This window comes from Macaca thibetana, chromosome 9 (assembly GCF_024542745.1).
Source record: "Macaca thibetana thibetana isolate TM-01 chromosome 9, ASM2454274v1, whole genome shotgun sequence".
Taxonomy (NCBI): Eukaryota; Metazoa; Chordata; class Mammalia; order Primates; family Cercopithecidae; genus Macaca; species Macaca thibetana.
In genome coordinates this window covers 65,809,839-65,831,433 of record NC_065586.1, presented here as the reverse complement: position 1 = coordinate 65,831,433, position 21,595 = coordinate 65,809,839, and the positions used below count along the sequence as shown (strand labels likewise).

The 21,595-nt window shown below is 40.4% G+C and overlaps 1 protein-coding gene and 1 non-coding gene across 2 annotated transcripts in view; one reads left to right on the top strand and one right to left on the bottom strand.

Annotated features, from left to right (window-relative positions):
* Positions 1-2,073: 2,073 nt before the first annotated feature.
* Positions 2,074-21,595, bottom strand: part of DNAJC12 (DnaJ heat shock protein family (Hsp40) member C12) — a 44,969-nt gene continuing 25,447 nt past the window's right edge. The window contains exons 3-5 of the mRNA XM_050803011.1: positions 20,306-20,445; positions 11,368-11,572; positions 2,074-2,619 (exon numbers count right to left, since the gene is read on the bottom strand). Of these exons, the coding sequence (XP_050658968.1) occupies positions 2,525-2,619; positions 11,368-11,572; positions 20,306-20,445 (440 nt within the window). The 3' untranslated portion in view covers positions 2,074-2,524. The remainder of the gene's footprint in view (positions 2,620-11,367; positions 11,573-20,305; positions 20,446-21,595) is intronic.
* Positions 14,296-14,402, top strand: LOC126963452 (U6 spliceosomal RNA). The gene has a single exon (XR_007729089.1). It is a non-coding gene; the product is annotated as a U6 spliceosomal RNA (small nuclear RNA).

The following is a 21,595-nucleotide window of genomic DNA, read 5'->3' as shown; positions in this document are numbered from 1 at the left end:
ATTAAAAAAAAAAAAAAAAAAAAACAGGTGGCCGGGGGAGGTGGCTCACACCTGTAATCCCAGCATTTTGGGAGGCCGAGGCAGGTGGATCACCTGAGATCAGGAGTTCAAGACCAGACTGGTCAACATGGTGAAACCTCGAGTGACTACTAAAAATACAAAAGTTAGCCAGTTGTGGTGGTGGGCACCTTAATCCTAGCTACTCAGGAGGCTGAGCCAGGGAGAATTGCTTGAACCCTGGAGGTGGATGTTGCATGCAGTGAGCCGAGATTGTGCCACTGTACTCCAGCCTGGGCGACAGAGAGACACTCCGTCTCAATAAATAAATAAATAAATATAATAAAAGACACTGTATGTGGGAGAGGGGAGTGGGAAAAAAATGGAAAACAAAATTGCTGTCTTAGCCCACTGGGCTACTTAGCAAAATACCGTAAACTGGGTAGCTTAGAAACAACTATATTTTGTTTCTCACATTTCTGGAGACTGGGAAGTCCAAGATCAGGGCAGATACATTATCTGGTGAGGCCCCACTTTCTGGTTTACAGATGGTGACTTCCTGCTGTGTCCTCACACAGTGGAAGGAATGCAAGAGGTCTGTCTCTCTCAATCCTCTTTCATAAGAGCACTAATCCCATTCGTGAGGGTGAGCCCGCATGACGTAATCACCTCCCAAAGTCATCACCTCCTAATACCATCACCTTGGGTGTTAGGATTTCAGCATGTGAATTTGGGAGAAACATAAACATTCATACCATAGCACTTGCTATACTCTTATCTTTCTCAGTGTGCTGTAGCCCAGTGAAAACTCTGTCACTGACTAGGGAACCTCTACTCCAAAATCCTTTTTTTTATTTATTTTTCATTTGTTTGCAAGCTAAAAAGTAAATACAGACTACATGTTTTCATCAATAATTCCAACCTAAAGAAGTTCTGTTACCTAACAGGTTCATTTTCATAGTTAGAATGTAATTTATAAATTTATCATCTGCAGCCAGGCACAGTGGCTCATGCCTGTAATTCCAGCACTTTGGGAGGCTGAGGTGGGCAGATCGCTTGAGGTCAGGAATTTGATACCAGACTGGTCAACATGGTGAAACCCCGTCTCTACTAAAGACACAAAAAAATTAGCCGGGCATGGTGGCACACTCCTGTAAGCCTAGCTACTTGGGAGGCTGAGGCAGGAGGATCACTTGCACCTGGGAGGCGGAGGTTGCAGTGAGATGAGATCACAACACTGAACTCCAGCCTGGGAGACATAGTGAGACTCCATCTCAAAAAAATAAAATAAAATATCACTTGCTTATATAACACAAGAAATCTTGTAAAAACATAATTTCCAGTCTGGCACGGTGGCTCACACCTGTAATCCCAGCACTTTGGGAGGCCGAGGTGGGTGGATCACAATGTGAGTTCAAGACCAGCCTGGCCAAGATGGTGAAGCCCCATCTGTACTAAAAATACAAAATTTAGCTCAGCACGGTGGCAGGCACCTGTAATCCCAGCTACTTGGGAGGCTGAGGCAGGAGAATCACTTGAACCTGGGGGACGGAGTTTGCAGTGAGCTGAGATCTTGCTGCTGGATTCCAGCCTGGGTGACAGAGTGAGACTCCATCTCAAAAAAAAAAAAAAGAAAAAATATATATATACATACACACACACACACATATATATACACACATATATACACACATATATGTAATTTCCTCAAATAAATCATAACTTTTAAAATTAAATTAGAAATATCTATTCAAATTATTTTTTAAATACCATCAAGGCCGGGCATGGTGGCTCACGCCTGTTTTCCGAGCACTTTGGGAGGCCAAGATGGGAGGATCACTTGAGGCCAGGAGTTCAAGACTAGCCTGGGCAACATAGCAAGACCTCATCTCTACAGAAAATAAAAAATTAGCCAGACATGGTGGTGTGTGCCTCTAGTCCCAGCTACTAGAAAGGCTGAGGTAGGAGGATAATTTGAGCACAGGAGTTTGAGATTGTTTTGAGCTATGATTATGCCACAGCACTCTAGCTTGAGTGACAGAGCAAGACCCTAAAAAAAATTGAATTATAAAATCATTATGAACTTTGGGAAAATTATTTATTTTTCTCCACGGGATTTAGACAAGTAATTTCACATTTCATTGTAAGTCAAGGGTAAGAAAACATTTTTTGTACATCCATCACAATAGAGATCACAGTATGTCGATGAAATATTTAAATACACTATACAGAGATTGATTTTTTAATGGATTTCTATAAGTAGTGTTAACAGGAAAAAGCATATAATACAATCTACTCTGTATCTAAGAGCTTTAATTTATTCAAATATTGGGAGAAATTCATCTTCTGAATTTTTCTCATTTAAAAAGCATTATGAGAACTGATTCAAGGATGGAGGAATCAATTAGTACTCAGCAATTCACAGACATGACATATAAACATGACATTTTTAATATATAAACAAAGATTGCATGTTGGCAGCATAGAAGACAGTCTTGCTCTTCCTCATTTTTCAAGCAGAGATATTTCATATTTCATAGTTTCTGAACTTCCTCAGGAGTTCTGAGGGAGCATCCTTGGACCAGCGGAAACGAAGGTGCCAACCATTTGCATCTGAAAAACCTTTAAAGGAAAAAAAATAAATATTTAAAATCAGAAGTAGGAAAAGTCAATCTTGTTACAGTAAAACAGCTTGGGGATAAAATTTCACTGCAACAGGTACAATGTAAGGGTAAGACTTTGGTGTGAATTATTAACATCTTAGAGAAATGGATTAACTTAAGCAGACTGGAATTCTTATGAACAGGAATTACAATTTATATGGATAATAAGACCTCACATGCTTAAATACTTAATAAGAGGAAATACATAGATGCCTCCGGTGGTGGGGATTTTGACAATTCACATGCAAAGAAATTCAAAACAAATTTCACAGTTTTCAAAAACCTTTCGGCCGGGCGCGGTGGCTCAAGCCTGTAATCCCAGTACTTTGGGAGGCCGAGGCGGGTAGATCACGAAGTCAGGAGATCGAGACCATCCTGGCTAACATGGTGAAACCCCGTCTCTACTAAAAATACAAAAAACTAGCCGGGCGTGGTGGCGGGCGCCTGTAGTCCCAGCTACTCGGAGGCTGAGGCAGGAGAATGGCGTAAACCCGGGAGGCGGAGCTTGCAGTGAGCCGAGATCGGGCCACTGCACTCCAGCCTGGGTGACACAGCGAGACTCCGTCTCAAAAAAAAAAAAAAAAAAAACCTTTCAAAAGTTAAAAGTCAATGGTAAAAGGATCCCTGGAAATACAAGTACTATAATTGAATTCCATGGTAATAAGATTTTTCTTTTTTAGTTACAATAAACAACATTGTTGAAAACCAGGGGAAAAGAAGGTAATTTTCCTTCTCTACTAGAAGTGTAAATTGGCAAAACTCCTCTGGGAGGCAATTTGGCAATATTTATCAAACTTGTTAAAATGTATAAACCTTTGACCCAATAATTTTACTTCTTGAAATGTATCCTAAGGAAATAATAATGGATGCACCCAACAATTTAACTGTAAGGATGTTTATAATGATACCATTTATAAATTTTATTTGCAAACCAGGAAACATTCTAAACTTTAGCAAATGAAAGCTGGTTAAAAGGTTTTGATATCATCATTAACAATATTTTAATATTTACCATCATAGAAAAATGCTCATAGCATATTGCTAAGTGACAGTTAAAAAAAAAACTGTTTATATAGTATGATCTCATTCCTGAACTCATTATTTACATGAGTATTTATGTGAAATTTTTTTAAATCTAAAAAAAGAAGGCCAGGCATGGTGGCTCACACCTGTAATCATAGCACTTTGGGAGGCCGAGGCACGTGCATCTCTTGAGCTCAGGAGTTCGAGACCAGCATGGGCAACATGGCAAAACCCTGCCTCTATAAAAAAATACAAAAAATTAGACGGGCATGGTAGCATGTGCCTGTGGTCCCAGCTACTCAGGAGACTAAGACAAGAGGATTACTTGAGCCCCAGAGGCAGAGCCAAGAGTGTGCCACTGCACTCAAGCCTGGGTAATAGAGTGAGACTCTCTCAAAAAACAAACAAACAGATAAGAAAAGGTACACCAAAATTAATAGTATTTACTCCTGGATTGTTACAATAGATGTGATTTTCTTTTTTTGTTTATTTGTTTGTTTTTCTGAGACAGAGTTTCGCTCTTGTTGCCCAGGCTGGAGTGCAATGGTGCGATCTCAGCTCACCACAACCTCCGCCTCCCGGGTTCAAGCGATTCTCCTGCCTCAGCCTCCCAAGTGCTGGGATTATAGGCATGAGCCACCACACTCAGCTAATTTTTGTATTTTTAGTAGAGTCAGGGTTTCTCCATGTTAGTCAGGCTGGTCTCAAATTCCTGACCTCAGGTGATCCACCCGCCTCAGCCTCCCAAAGTGCTGGGATTACAGGCATCAGCCACTGTGCCTGGCCAATTTTCATTTTTTATACTCTTGTTTATCTGTACTTTCTTATTTTTCTGCAATAAACAGCTATACCTTTTGTCTTTTTATGTTAATAATATTGCTAACAAAAAAGCAGGTTACAGAATAATATATAAAATATGCTTCCATTGATATTTTAATATAGTATATAAATATGATATATAAATATGTATATAAATATGATATATGTATATTTTAATAAAGTATATAAATATGATATATAGTATATAAATATGATATTTTAATACAGTATATAAATATGTAGTCAGAAAAAGCATACACAGAATAGTTAACAACGGTTATCTCAGAAAAACAGATTACACTGACACTTTTTAAAGAATTATTGGAGAAAACAAATCTAAAGAATTTTCACTTGGGGAAAAAACAAAAAGGAAATTGTTTCTGATTGCTATAATTGTTCCTATAATTAAAACTTACTCACAAAATATGTATATATGATCCTTTTAAACATACTAACACAAATGAAAATATACCAAAAAAATCGATAATACATATTTCTCTAAATGATAAGATTATGAGTTATATGTTCTTCCTTTTGCTTGATCATATTTTCTCACGTTTTATATAGTAAATAAGTGTCATTTTTGTTTAAAAAGATGTAGTTTATGGCCAGGCATGGTGGCTCACGCCTGTGATCCCAGCACGTTGGGAGGCCAAGGCGGGCAGATCACGAGGTTGGGAGTTTGAGACCAGCCTGACCAACATGGCGAAACCCCATCTCTCCTAAAAACACAAAAATTAGCTGGGCATGGTGGCACGCACCAGCAATTCCAGCTACTCAGGAGGCTGAGGCAGGAGAACCGCTTGAACCCGGGAGGTGGAGGTTGCAGTGAGCCCGGATTACGCCACTGCACTCCAGCCTGGGCAACGGAGTGAGACTCCATCAAAAAAAAAAGGATGTAGTTTCTAGTTTGGGTTCCTGTAGAAACAGACATGCAGACAAGAACTTAAAACAGGTTGGGCACAGTGGCCCACATCTATAATCCCAGCACTTTGGGAAGCTGAGGCCAATGGATCACTTGACCTCATGAGTTTGAGACCAGCCTGGGCAACATGGCGAAACCCCATCTCTATAAAAAATTAGCCGGATGTGGTGGTGCACACCTACAGTCCCAGCTATTTGGGGGCTGAGGTGAGAGGATCGTCTGAGCCCAGGAGGTCGAGGCTGCAGTGAGTCATGATCGCACCACTGTACTCCAGCCTGGGTGACAGAATGAGACTCTGTCTCAAAAAAAAAAAAAAAAGAATTTGAAACAAAGTGGCTAATTTGGGAGGTGATCCTAGGTGGCACCTTAACAGAATTAGAACCAAATCTAGAAAAGGTACATTATCAAACAAGTTACCACTATGGGTAACTACAAATGATCCCACTGGGGAACCCTGGGAGACAATATAAAACTTTTTAGAGTTATCTCATGTGAGGGGTGAAGGATGTGGGGAATTTAGCCTCCCACTCCCACTCATTATTGTCATCCAAAGGGCATTTACTTCCTGGCACTTACCGCCTGCTGATTTGCTGCCAAGCAGGCTCCATTGCCAGAGCAAGCCCTCTGGCAGAGTCACAATGTTTGTGGTTGGAGCCACAGGGGTGGCAATGCCTAGGAAGGCAAGTGCCCAGGGACATGGCAGCACACCAAAATAATTGCATACATTTAAATTTTTCTTGGTGGGACGCGGTGGCTCACACCTGTAATCCCAGTGCTTTGGGCGGCCAAGGTGGGCAGATCACGAGGTCAGGAGTTCGAGACCAGCCTGGCCAACATGGTGAAACTCCGTCTCTACTAAAAACACAAAAAATTAGCCAGGCATGGTGGCAGGTACCTGTAATCCCAGCTACTTGGGAGGCTGAGGCAGGAGAATAGCTTGAACCTGGGAGGCAGAGGTTGCAGTGAGCCGAGATGGTGCCACTGCACTCCAGCCTGGGGAACAAAGCAAGACTCCTTCTCAAAAAAAAAAAAATTTTCTTTCTCTTTTTTACTCCAAGATGTTACACGAAACTATTTTATTCTAGAACTGTACTTATCAGAATGCATATTTATTGCATATTTAAGCAGAAAGAAAGTAAAAATGAGATTGTCTCGCACAGTGGTTTTCAGATGCAGTGCTCCATATTTTACTGTTTGCAATAAAGAATTAGAATGTGGTGGGGGCTGTTTGGTGGCTGCTCATCACAGAAGAGACATCAAAAGGCAAATTCCAAAGTGAATATCTAGCACTGCTTGAGGAAATTAGCAAATATGCTGAAAAGTAATATATAAGAAGCCACTCAGGGCTTGGTAAAGTTGACGGGAATAATATTTCTTAAATGCTGACATTATAAAAATTTACACTGCAGTAAAATGAAATCATAAATAATCATGCAACAGCGCTTTGATATATCCAACTCCAGCTTTAAGGCACTAGTCAGAAAGCCAATAATCTTTTAAACAGCATAAAGAAAATACTTGTAAATGCAACCTTTGGCAGAATTTCATAATTCTCCAACAACAGCTTCTTAGAACAATGATTCCCAGTTGGGTGCAGTGGCTCATGCCTGTAATCTCAGCACTTTGGGAGGCCAAAGTGGGCAGATGACCTGAGGTCAGGAGTTCTAAACCAGACTGGGCAACATGGTAAAACCCCATCTCTAATAAAAACATGAAAATTAGCCGGGTGTGGTGGTGGGTGCCTGTAATCCCAGCTACTTGGGAGGCTGAGGCAGGAGAATCACTGGAACCTGGGTGGTGGAGGTTGCAGTGAGCTGAGATGGTGCCACTGCACTCTAGCCTGGGCAACAAGAGCAAAACTCTGTTTCAGAAAAAAAGAACAATGATTCCCATCCCCTCTACTTCATTCTTTTTTTTTTTTTTTTTTTTTTGACACAGGGAGACACAGGGTCTTGCTCTGTCACCTAGGCTGGAATACAGTGGCAGGATCATAGCTCACTGCAGCTTCAAACCCCCAGGCTGAAGCAATCCTCCTGCCTCAGCCTCCCAAGTAGCTGGGACTACAGGCACACGCCACAATACCTAGCTAATGTTTTTTTTTTTACTTTTGTAGAGACAGGGCTCTTGCTATGTTGCTTAAGCTGGTCCCAAACTCCTGGACTCAAGCGATTCTCCCACCTCAGCCTCCCAAAATTCTAGGAGTACAGGCCCAAGCGACTGCAGGGCTGGCTTCACTTCAAAAAAAAGCATACATATCACAATATGAAGACATCAAAACTGGTATCACAATTTGTTCTGAGTAAATTATATGTGAAAATTAATTATATGAATTGGCATTATCTGTTATTACCCAAGTAAATTAGAGTCAAGAACCAGGGAGAGGAAAAGAAAAGCACTCAAGACACAAATGCCTGCCCAAGAATTCTATCACAAGCCAGCTGCTGAAATGACCTGCCTTGCCTCTAAGGCTAGTTTTACCTATTGCCATCACTCACCAATTAGAGCTTGCTAGCTCCAAAATCTTTGCTAGTGCCAATGAGTTTTCTTTCATAACAGTATGTAACATTTCTCTTTCTAATAAAACACACATTTTATTTGTTCTTCAGACACACCAAAGACCACCCATCTGTGTGTATGCCCTGAATTGCAATGTAGTTTTTATATATTTTCCCAAGTAAAATGTTTTACATAGAGATTCGAATCTATATTTTTGTTTGACTTTGACATAATATATATCCACACTGTGGAATGTTATCAGCTGTTAAAAAGCAGGAATTCATTCTGAATGTAAGGATTTAAAAAGAAGTCCCTAATAATAAAAGTTAACACTAAAAAAGTGTTTACGATGTGCCTGGTACTGGTCTAAATATTTTACGTGTGTGTGTGTGTGTGTGTGTGTGTGTGTGTGTGTGTGAGAGAGACAGGATCTCATTCTGTCACCCAGGCTGGAGTACAGAAGTGCAATTGCAGCTCACTGCAGCCTCAACATCCCCCCACACACCCAGGCTCAAGCAACTGGGATTACAGGCACGCACCACCACTCCTGGCTAATTTTCATATTTTTTTTAGAGATGGTTTCGCCATGTTGCCCAGGTTGGTCTCAAACTCCCGGCCTCAAGCAATCCGCCCACCTCACCCTCCCTAATTGCTGGGATTGCAGGTGTGAGCCACTGCACCCAGACAATTAAGTTATTTACTCCTCAAAAAAAAAAATTCTTATGAGGTAGACACTAATATTTTGACCATTATATAATTAAGAAGACATAGATGCAGAGGGGTTAACTAGCTTGCCCAAGGTCATACAACTCATCAGTGAAAAGCTGAACCCACATTCTTAACCACCGTGTAACACAGAGAAATGTGTACAGTATAACCCCATTCTTTACTTTTAAAGCTCTCATAAGTGCACATATACACACTTGTATTAGCATAGAGAGTAGTGGAAGGAAACACATCTGAGTGTCAGCCTTGGTTACTTCAAGAAATAGAAGCAGAGTTGGCCGGGCACGGTGGCGCACACCTGTAATCCCAGCACTTTGGGAGGCCAAGGCGGTGGATCACAAGGTCAAGAGATCGACACCATCCTGGCCAACATGGTGAAACCCCGTCTCTACTAAAAATGCAAAAATTAGCCGGGCATGGTGGCATGTGCCTGTAATCTCAGCTACTCAGGAGGCTGAGGCAGGAGAATCGCTTGAACCCATGAGGCAGAGGTTGCAGTGAGCCAGGATTATGCCACTGCACTCCAGCCTGGCAACAGGGTGAGACTCCGTCTCAAAAAAAGAAAAAAAAGAAATAGAAGCAGAGAAAGTTGGCAGCCTGGGGTAGACACTAAGTTACTGCCTATATATGATTCTTTGAATTTTTTTAACAGCAAGTCTATACTTCTTTTGTTTTTATTCAGTATCTAATGACTATTTTTTTAAAAAGAAGGAAAATTTCCTATAAGAGGGGCTCATGAGGCCTCAGCATTATGCCTGAGTCTCTGAAGTATCTCTCACCCCACCCACATTACGCCTAATTCTGGTGTGCACAGACTTGGTCTAAATCTGACAAAAACAGAATGACTCAGGGAACCCCCAGGGGTTCAAGACACACATAACTGAACATTCATCGTGTTTACATGCAGAGGAGTGATTTTACTCCTGTGTTTGCTTAAAACACTGTTTTTCTACATTTCGGGCTTCTCCTTTGATCAGTTTGTTATATTATAACCATTTCCAGTTACTGGGTGATGCAATTAATGTGCAGACTCCACAGCCATCTCTTGGGTAACCAACAGAGACATCTGAATCAAACACTATGAAACTTCATTCCCAGCAAGAAGAGAACATGTAAAAGTTCTCCCCAAAAAGAGATTTGAAGTGACTATTTCTCAAAAGACTATAATCCACCACAAGCCATCAAACTATCTTCTTTTTAATACAAGTGTTCTAGGGTGTTCAGGAACGTTCTGCTTAAAGGCTAAATTCGAATAGGGTGTTACATCACTACCCTGAGAATCAACACATAATTTGAAGGACAGTTACAATGTGTGTGTATATATAACACATCTAAACTAGTCAGATGGCTAGATAGATTGTCAGATAGACAAATGATACAAACAGCTAACATTTACCTAGGGCTTCCTACAGGTGAACCGCTGTGCTAAGCATTTTGTATGTATCTCCCCATTTAATCCTCATGGTAACTCTATAAGAAGGTACTATTTTTTATTTAAGAGATGGAGTCTCACTATGTCACCCAGGTTGGAATGCAAGCACCTAATCACAGGAGTGATCATCGCACACAGCAGCCTTAAACTCCTGGCCTCAAGCCAGCCTCCCGTCTCAGCCTCCTGAGTAGCTAGGACTACAAGTGCATGGCAATGCACCTGGATGAGCAAGTACTATTATAATCCCTATTTTATAGATGCAGAAACTGAGGTCTAGAGAAGTTAAGTAACTTTGCCAAGTAATACAGATGATAAGCAGTAGAGCTAGGATGTGAACTCAGGTAGTGTAGCTTGGTAGCCAGGAGGTAAACTTCTATAATACTCTGCTTCAGTGGATTTATAAATGATTCAGAATGTCTAGAGAGCTACTTACAGATAAGGCATTGTTGGGCTGGGCGTGGTGGCTCACGCCTGTAATCCCAGCACTTTGGGAGGCCCACACAGGAGGATCACCTGAGGTCAGGAGTTCAAGATCAGCCTGGCCAATATGGTGAAACCCCATCTCTACTAAAAACATAAAAATTAGCCAGGCATCGTGGCAGGCGCCTGTAATCCCAGCTACAGGGGAGTCTGAGGCACAAGAATCGCTTGAACCCGGAAGGCAGAGGTTGCAATGAGCTGAGATTATGTCACTGCACTCTAGCCTAGATGACAGAGTGAGACTCCATCTCAAAAAAAAAAAAAAAAAATTAAATTAAATAAGGCATTATCACAAGATAGGGCAATGCCTTGGAACACTGACTCTGAAGCCAACCTGCCTTGGTTCAGACCCCTTTCCCTTCCCATACAAGCTGTATGACTTTAAGCAAATTACTCAACCTCCTGGACTTTGGTTTTCTCATCTATAAAATGAGAATAATATTGACATCAGCCTACAAGCTTGTAGTGAGAATTAAATAAGTTAATATATGTAAAATTAATATTAAATGAGATAATAAATGTAAACTAATATATGTAAAGAGTGTTCCTGCACATTATAAACATTCAATCAATGTTAGCTAGTGTTATTTCAGTAAAGCCAAAGACACTGAGAATTGTCTCAAGGTTTCCCTTCTGAGGAATGCCTTCCAGTTTCGGTGTCAATGCTAAGTTTCTTTTAAGATGCTAAACCAATCTTTAAACTTGGCACTGCTGTACAAATTGGAAAAGTTAAGAATAAATACATTATAAACAAAGCTCTTTAATTTCAGACTTTCTCCATTCTGCAGTTATATAACATGACTTACTTGAGGAATCAGAATTTTGCGGAGAGACTGACTTCTCCAGGGGCTTGGGTTCTTTCTTCTCCGTTTTCTCTGTGGTTGAAGCCAGCTCCTCTTTCTTTCTTTCTCTTTGCTCATTCCATTCCTCATTTTCAATCTTGTTGATATGAGTCTTGTCAGATTCTTCCAGCATCAGGTCTTTTTTACCTCTGACGGCCCAGTGCATGGACTAAATTAATGTAAAGCAGAGATACAAAAATTAAGTTGATGTTATATGATTTTCTATATTTAAAGTTTGATATGTAGTAACACCTGACCTACTACTGTAGCGCTAACTAACAACATGTTAGACTTGACTATTAACAAGTTACTCAAATTAATCCAAATAGTAATTAATCCAACTATTAATAGTTACTTTTCACCATACACCCTTCTGTACCTTTTTTATTTTCTGTTCTGTATATGTATTTCCTATTAGATCTAAAAATTGGACAGATGGATGAATGAATGAGAGATGGATGTACGAATTAACAAATGAATACAGTGAAAAAGAGCGCTTTTGATTTGCTGTGTCAAGAATATTTCAAGTGGAATCATTAGCCCTACCATCAACCAAAATAATGCCTAACTATTTCTTAAAACCTCATCTGGATACTGTGGGAAGCTATTCCTGAAGTACTAAGAAACAGTGACATACTGGTTCTATTACCAAAACTCAAGACTAGAGGGAAACATAGCCTTTTAACACCCTAAAATTATAAATATTCTAGCTCTCTGCCCTATTCAAATCAAAGAAGTCATTTATTCCCACCTTCAACCTATCTCTTCCCAACTACAAAGAAGTGTCATCCTGAATCCTCTTCTTCAAATATAACCAGTCCACAGGCTAATCAACCCCAAGATCCAAGAACCACCCCATAAAGCAGTCATTGCCACCAATAAATGTAATCAGCTCTCACCCTAACAAGAAAAAGAATAGAGGCTGGGCGCAGTGGTTCATGCTTGTAATCCCAGCACTTTGGGAAGCCAAGGTGGGTGGATCACTTGAGGCAACCCTGAGGCAAGGAGTTTGAGACCATCCTGGCCAACATGGTGAAACCCCCATCTCTACTAAAAATACAAAAATTAGCTGGGTGTGGTGGCGCACACCTGTAATCCCAGCTACTCAGGAGGCTGAGGCGGGAGAATTGCTTGAACCCAGGAGGCGGAGGTTGCAGTGAGCCAAGATTGCACAATTGCACTCCAGCCTGGGCAACAGAGCAAGACTCGGTCTCAAAAAAAAAAAAAAAAAGAAAGAAAAAGAAAAAGAAATGGGAATGAAAGGTACCAAAATGTAACTGTAGTTATATATGTGTAACAGAATTACATCTTTTGTTTTTGTATTTCCCAAATTTTCTATGAGAAGATTATGTATATCTACAATTAGAAAACATTCTATTTTAGGCTGGGCGCAGTGGCTCACGCCTGTAATCCCAGCACTTTGGGAGTCCGAGGCAGGTGGATCACGAGGTCAGGAGTTCCAAACCAGCCTGGCAAACATGGTGAAACCCCATCTCTACTTAAAAAAACAAAAATTAGTTGGGCAAGGTAATATGTGCCTGTAATCCCAGCTACCCAGGAGACTGAGGCACGAGAATCACTTGAATCCAGGAGGCGGGGGTTGCAGTGAGTTGGTATTGCACCACTGCACTCCAGTCTGGATGACAGAACGAGACTCTGTCTCAAAAAAAAAAAAAAAAAGACAATATTCTATTTTTAAAATTAGATGAAGTTTCGATGCAAAAACATTTAAGGAGGGAGATTCCTGGTGCCAACAATGTGTGTGGGAAGGGAATAGTTAGAGAGTAAACACTTCAAAACCATTTGCTAAATTGTAAATGCAAGTACTACCCATTTCTCTGTAGATTTTATTTCAAAATAAAAATGTTAATTTTTTAAAGAGGCAATGCCTCAGCTGGTATTAAAAAAATTGACTTTGTTGGTTTAGATTTGTTGTTTTGATTTGGTTTTTGCATATGCACAAAATAAAAACGGCTGCCAGTGACTTCCTCTGCAAAAGGATACTACGAAGGTTAGTGAAAAACAGGGAATAAGACGTTCAAGAATTCAGGGCCCAGAGAGCTGAAAATGTAAACTGTGAGCTTCACAAGCCAGCAAGGTGGCCTGTACATGATGTGTTGATCTCTGCGCCTCAGTACTTCTCTCTTGAAATCAAAGTACCTGTGGTCTGCCTTAGATAGAATTAATATCTAATCCACAGTAAATGCTTTAAAGGTTTCAGTGAAAAGATGTTCTGAAATAGTCGTCTTATCCATCTCCTTTGTGAGTAAATCAGAATAAAATATGTTATCATCAGAATCCCACATCTGCTGATCCTCATTAAAGAAATATACAGAAGAAATATCCAAACTGTATCTAACCTCAGATACAAGTGCTTCTCATGCTTTGTAGTTCAATCAAAGGACTAACATCAGAGTGATGCTAAGCATCACTGTTTGCTGGGACACAGTTAGATAGTCTGCAAATCACTCATTTCTGTGTTCACAAGCATATATCTCAACTCCACAAGGGTATTAGTTGCACAGAACAACATTTAACATCAAGCGAACTAGTCTATTATGGAGCTACTCATTTCAATAGAATCAGCAGCAATAAAAGATATCAAATGACAGCAATTGATACCGACTAAGAGAGAGACTAGAAAGGGGAGAGTCTGTAGAGCAAGATAATAAAATGCACAAGACAGAAAATCTATATATGCATGGAAGGAACTAAAACTAAACAGACAGCAAACCTACGTGCAAAGGCCACTAATCTTAACAGTTTATGAAATTGCTATGTTGTTATTCTGCCTTCACAACTAACTTGTTTACCAGCTTTCTTAAATGAGTTGTTTTTTTCTCTAGGAAGTCATTTTCTTACATTCTAGACCTTCGTCAATACTAGGAAATAGAGCTCGCCTCAGTAGCACATATACCAAAATTGGAATGATACCAAGAAGATTATCATGGTCCCTGCGCAAAGATAACAGGCACATTCGTGAAGCATTCATTAAAACACACACACACACACAGGGAAATAAAAAATTTGGTTTACATTCCAGTAAACATTGGCACAAAATTTTTTTAAATCCATTGACTTAGATGAGCCATAGATCAGCTAAATAGCTATACAAAATTGAATGGTTATTATTATCCTGGATCAGCGATCACCACGAGTGAATTTTTTATTTGTCAGGGTGATTTCTGACCTGCTTTTGGATAACATCCAATTAAGACAGATTGCCTTTTGAACTAGCAGAAGGTGTTGAATTGCACACTGTTTCCCATCTGGCTGGTGAAACCGTGGCCATGTGGGCGTAGTAGGAAGCTTTCCTGATAGGTAGTCTGTGGCCAGTTGGACCCACCCCAGAGACACCTTGCCCAGCTGGGAACCAAGAAACAATCAGCAGACAAACAGGCCCACGTGGGGCTGACCCAAACAGCCGTCCCAGAGGCAATCAATTTGTCAAATGATCAGTTCACCAAAAATGTGTTTCCATTAACTCTTTATAAAATTTGTAGCAACTGAAGTGGCATGAGATAGTTTTAGCGGCTTATGAGAATTTTTCTCAGCCATTCATTTTGACTGTGCCTTTGCTGTGGCTTCTTTTTCCCACAGGCATCCTAAATCCATGCTGCCATGTATTTTGGTGCTAGAGGGAGAGCCATCCACACCCTGGGTCTCTGTGGGTAAAACCATTTAGCATGACAAAGATACATTTCCTTAAGATTCTTTGGAATCCTGGGATAACTCTTCAGGTTATCACAGGATCCCAAAGACCTGGATTACTGAATCCTCACTCCAAACCCTTTTTTTCAGACCAATACTACATGTCTAAATTTAAACTGCCAACATATTCATTGACCTGGGTGAGGTCTTAAAATATTTTTACAAATCAAACTATCAGGAGGAACTTCTAGAAAACGAAAAGAGAAATAAATAAGTGGGTAGTAAAGTGATAGACAGTGTGGGGAAAAAATACCAGTTCAGCTGCATCACTCCTGGATGATAGAAATCTGGTATATATACACCATGGAATATTACTCAGCCCTAGAAAAGAACAAAATTATATCTTTTGCAGCAACTTAGATGGAGCTGGAGGCCATTGTTCTACATGAAGTAACTTAGGAATGGAAAACCAAACATTGTATGTTCTCTGTTACAAATAGGAGTTAAGCTATGGGTACACAGAAGCATACAGAGTGGTATAATATACAGAAAGTAGGAGGCTGGGAGGGAGACTGAAGGATAAAAAACTACATATTGGGTACAACGTATACTACTCAGGTGATGGGTGCACTAAAATTTCAGACTTCACCACTATACAATTCATCCATGTGACTAAAAACCGTTTGTATTAGTCCGTTTCACACTGCTGTAAAGGACTACCTGAGACTGCGTAATTTATGAGGGAAAGAGGTTTAATTGACTCACAGTTCCTCAGGCTTAACAGGAAGCATGACTGGGAGGCCTCAGGAAACTTACAATCATGGTGGAAGGTGAAGGGGAAGAAAGGGTCTTCTTCACATGGTGGCAGGAAAGAGAGAGAAGGGAGAAGTGCCACACATTTTTTTTTTTTTTTTTTTTTGAGACGGAGTCTTGCTCTGTCGCCCAGGCTGCAGTGCAGTGGTGCGATCTCAGCTCACTGCAAGCTCTACCTCCTGGGTCCATGCCATTCTCCTGCCTCAGCCTCCCAAGTAGCTGGGAATACAAGCGCCCGCCACCACGCCCGGCCAATTTTTTGTATTTTTAGTAGAGACAGGGTTTCACCATGTTAGCCAGGATGGTCTCGATCTGACCTCGTGATCCACCTGCCTCGGCCTCCCAAAGTGCTGGGATTACAGGCGTGAGCCACCGTGCCCGGCCCCAGTGCCACATACTTTTAAACCATCAGATCTCATGAGAACTCACTATCATGAAAAAAGTAAGGGGGAAATCCACCCTCATGATCCAATCACCTCCCATCAGGACCCTCATCCAATTCAATATGAGATTTGGGCAGGACACAAATCCAAACCATAACACCACTTGTACCCCGAAAACTACTGAAAATTTTTTAAAGTTTTTAATTTAAAAAAATGTGGCACCCCTGAGGCTATGGCTCATTTGAGGAATTTTCTGAAAGGAAATTCCCAAGATATGATCCTGTGTGTGATGCTACAAAAGTATACTGTGATTTGGCCTGCCTTGTGGGTACAGGGACTAATAATGCTCCCAAACAATGCTTTTCCTACCAGAGGGATTATACTATTTAAATAAAAAGCAGAAACACAGGGTTGATGGTGTGAAGGAAAGGGAATTTATGAGATTTAACAATCTAGCCAGGCGTGGTGGCTCACACCTGTAACCTCAACACTTTGGGAGGCCGAGGTGGGCAGATCACCTGAAGTCGGGAGTTTGAGACCAGCCTAACCAACATGGAGAAATCCTGTCTCTACTAAAGATACAAAATTAGCCGGGCGTAGTGGCGTATGCCTGTAATCTCAGCTACTCGTGAGGCTGAGGCAGGAGAATTGCTTGAACCTGGGAGGCAGAGGTTGCAGTGAGCCAAGATGGCGCCATTGCACTCCAGCCTGGGCAACAAGTGCAAAACTCCGTCTCAAAAAAAAAAAAAAAAGAAAAAAAAATGTACAAATGTGTTGGGCATGCGTTTTAGATACATGTCACTGAAATTGAAATAATAAAGTTATAATCGTTTTATTGTCAGAATGGCATATATGATAGTCTACCCTTATCCTCAAAGGGTATTCCAAGACCCCATGTGGATGCCTGAACCTTGGGTAGTACCAAACTCTACATATACTATGCTTTTTCTGATATATACACACCTATGATAAAGTTTATAGTTCAACCCCAATCCAAAACAAGGTGAGTATAGTACAATAAAATATTTTGAGAGAGTGTAAGAGCACATTTACATAACTTTTATTACATATGTTGGTATCATTGTTCTAGTTTATTATTAGTTATTGTTACTAATCTCTTACTGTGCCTAATTTATAACTGTGGCCATATGGGCATAGTTCTCATAAGCTGTTAAAACTATCTCATGCCACTTCAATTGCTACAAATTTTATAAAGAGTTAATGGAAACACATTTTTGGTGAACTGATCATTTGACAAATTGATTGCCTCTGGGACGGCTGGTTGGGTCAGCCCCACGTGGGCCTGTTTGTCTGCTGATTGTTTCTTGGTTCCCAGCTGGGCAAGGTGTCTTTGGGGTGGGTCCAATTGGCCACAGACTACCTATCAGGAAAGCTTCCTACTACGCCCGCATGGCCACAGCTATAAATTAGGCACAGTAAAAGATTAATAACAATAACTAACAATAAACTAGGATAATTATAACAATATATGTCATAAAAGTTATGTGAATGTGCTCTTACACTCTCAAAATATTTTATTGTACTATACTCACCTATTTTTGCACTGCGGTTGACTGCAGGTAACTAAAACCAAGGAAAGCAAAACTGGGAATAAAGGGGACACTACTGAATACCTGACACAAACACCCTAATGGTGACATTTATCTACAAAATGATAGACGTGATCTCTTAGGTGACGAACAATACTAGGTATGATCATTGTTATTAATGTCTCTAGAGTAGCAAATGCAAAATGATGAACAGATGAAATATGCAAAAAGACAAGGCGACAACTAAAATGTTATAGAAAGAAGTGAGGCTCTCACACGCAAAAGTTACTGTAAGGCATAGACAGAAAGGAGGCCGGGGGCGGTGGCTCACACCTGTAATCCCAGCATTTTGGGAGGCCGAGGCAGGCAGATCACGAGGTCAGGAGATGGAGACCATCCTGGTCAACATGGTGAAACCCTGTCTCTACTAAAAATACAAAAAAAATTAGCTGGGTGTGGTGTTGTGTGCCTGTAGTCCCAGCTACCCAGGAGTCTGAGGCAGGAGAATTGCTTGAATTCGGGAGGCGGAGGTTGCAGTGAGTCCATATTGCACCACTGCCTGGCGACAGAGTGAGACTCTGTCTCAAAAAAAGAAAAAAAAAGAACAAAAAGGAATGAAAGGAAAGTTATAGAATGTCTATCAAATGAGGTATAGAACAGGTAATACTTGGTATATACGATTCAAAGTCCACTGTGGAAGAGAAATAGAAGGATATCAGAAACAATAAGGTTTAGCCCAAACAAAGAAGACTATATGAGAAAAAAAAAAATCAATGCTAATTTGAAGCAGAGAGATAGGCATCTCATCATTTTTGTACCACTAATAAAAATAAATTTAAAGCCAAATATAGCCCAGCATACTATTTCAACTTTGCTGACAAGAGAAATGATGCAGCCAGTAATATCTAAAATGTAATTATTGTAAAACCTCAAACAGTTCACAGTTAAGCTACATTCAAAGCAGAAATGATGTGTTTGGAGACAGGAAATTAGTATTTAATGGAAAGATGTTGGCAATATAAATCCAAGCGGGGATTTGGAGAAGAGTTTTTGAAAATACTAAAAATACAAAAAATTAGCCGGACTTGGGGTCGGGTGCCTGTAGTCCCAGCTACTCGGGAGGCTGAGGCAAGAGAATGGCGCAAACCCAGGAGGCGGAGCTTGCAGGGAGCCGAGATCGCGCCACTGCACTGCAGCCTGGGCGACAGAGCGAGACTCTGTCTCAATAAATAAATAAATAAATAGAATAGAATAGAATAGAATAGCAAGAGTCAGGAATCCAGTTACAGTTACAGTGTGTGACACTTAGAAGACATGGAAATATGGTTATGCAGAGTTGGTAGAACAATATTTAGCTAGTGTCAAAAAGGAATTTTGAATTTACACAACGAAAATGACAAAAATCTTATTTTTTGATACATAAAGTCACAATTTTTTGAAAGATTCCCTCTAGTAATTTTGTGCATTTATACAATAATCATATGGTTAGTCTCTCATAAATAATTAGCCCATCTTAAACAAATCCACATGAATGCACACTTCTTCCCAAAATGCAAAGAAGAAAACAGCTTACACTTTATGTAGAGTGGCTTTAATCATATACTTTGGAATTTTTCATTGCTCTTCCCCATTATTTCAAAAACACCCTTCAGTATTATGGGCCTTTTATCAACAATTTGCTCAAGTCTTCAAAAATAAAAACTCTGAAGAAGGAAATCTAAATGTAACCCTGAAGGACTATAATTTAAGAGATGTGAATCATTTTATACACTAATTCTAATAACTGTCCCTGAAAACTTACCTATGAGGTAATTTCTGTATTATAAGTCCCATATCATAGAAAAATGTTCCAATGGAGAGAATCTAGGTAATAAATCATGCCTAAATATTTAAAATTACATTTTGTCTATAATATACAAAGGTCAATGTTGAACAAAATAAACATATGACAGTAATTAGAGTGAATATTTTGATATTTATGCCTTTTAATGACATGAAGAAGATAACACAATGTTTTTAAAGTCTAACAATTCTTTCACCAGAATGTTTAATAGGAATAATTCATGACTTTCTTTGACTAATCAGATCCTGCATTTTTAATGAAAATTCTAAGCCTTAAAAAGAGAACAAGCTGACATAAATGAAAAAGATGGAGAATATGAATTTACAATGGTTAAAACTCAGCAATTCATGAGCAACTTGAGAAGCACGTTTATTAGAGCTCATAAAACAGTAAGCAATAACAGGGAGTGTGTATACTGAAACAAACAGCCAAAGAGACTGAAAAAAAAATGTAGTCACAGGCTCTTCTGGCACAAATTCATTGCTTCTATTCTGGTGAGTTTCTCTTCATGGGATTTATGGACACTAAATTACATCCAGACTCTGCTAACTTCTTGGTTTTCTCCCTCCTATTGCCAAATGACTCTTTAAGCAACTACATGAGTCTAATCCATGGGCATCCCGAGCTTCACAAATTCACATCATCCCCAGCAAGAAACCCACCGTCTTCACTGAGTCATTCAAAGCTTCCCACTGCTGGAACGGCATCGACATCTGACTCCTTCGCCAGTGGTCATAGCGAGCTCGACTCTCTTCGTTGGTCAGAATCTCCTTTGCCTTCTGCAGTTTCTGAAAAGTCTCCACTGGAAAACAAATCAAGAAATGAGCACTTCTTTCTCGGAGGGGATATTTTAAACTCCAAAACTATCCAACTGATCTTACTAGAACCATGACTCTGCCACTTACTAGCTATGTGACCTTGGGCCAATTTACCTCATTAAGCTTTTGTAAAGGGTATCAAAAGGACAAGCAAGATCATGGATGTAAAGTGCTTGGCACACAGTTTATCCACTCCCTGTATTGTGCCTCAGTCATGTGCCAGATGCTACTCCTGGTGCTGATGACATAGATGTGAACAATAGACATTATTAGCAGGGGAAAGAGACATTTGTAAACATTGAAAAAATACTGTTCTGGCCGGGCGCGGTGGCTCAAGCCTGTAATCCCAGCACTTTGGGAGGCCGAGACGGGCGGATCACGAGGTCAGGAGATCGAGACCATCCTGGCTAACACGGTGAAACCCTGTCTCTACTAAAAAATACAAAAAACTAGCCGGGTGAGGTGGCGGGCGCCTGTAGTCCCAGCTACTCAGGAGGCTGAGGCAGGAGAATGGCGTGAACCCGGGAGGCGGAGCTTGCAGTGAGCTGAGATCCGGCCACAGCACTCCAGCCTGGGTGACAGAGCGAGACTCCGTCTCAAAAAAAAAAAAAAAAAAAGAAAAAATACTGTTCTACCTTGTAGGAAGAAAACTACCTTTTTTAGTGCTGGGTGTGAGAGAGGGCAGTAATTAGGCAAGAGGGACAGTAAAACTGAAGACCCTAAAGCAGGAAGGAGCACGGTGACTTAGAGGAAGTAGGAACTGCCAGTGTGGCTGGAGGACACAATGCTAGAGGCAGAATGATGAGGGATGGGGGGCTATACAGTAGACAGACAATAGCTCAATCAACTAGGGCCTGAGATGTCATGTTAAGGATGCTGGTCTGCTTTTTGTCCTAAGAGAAACGAGAGGCCTTAAGTATAATAAATAACATGGTAGATGCTGGGACAAATGGTAGCTTGTCACTAATCTACTTGACCAGATGGCATATAATAGAAACCTTTTATGGCTCTGTTAGAAACACCTCCAAAATCTCTTCTGCTCCTCAGTGAAGTAAAAACCTTCTGCAGAGCAGAATACAAGATCCTTATATAGGCCAGGTGCAGTGGCTCATGCCTGTAATCCCAGCTCTTTGG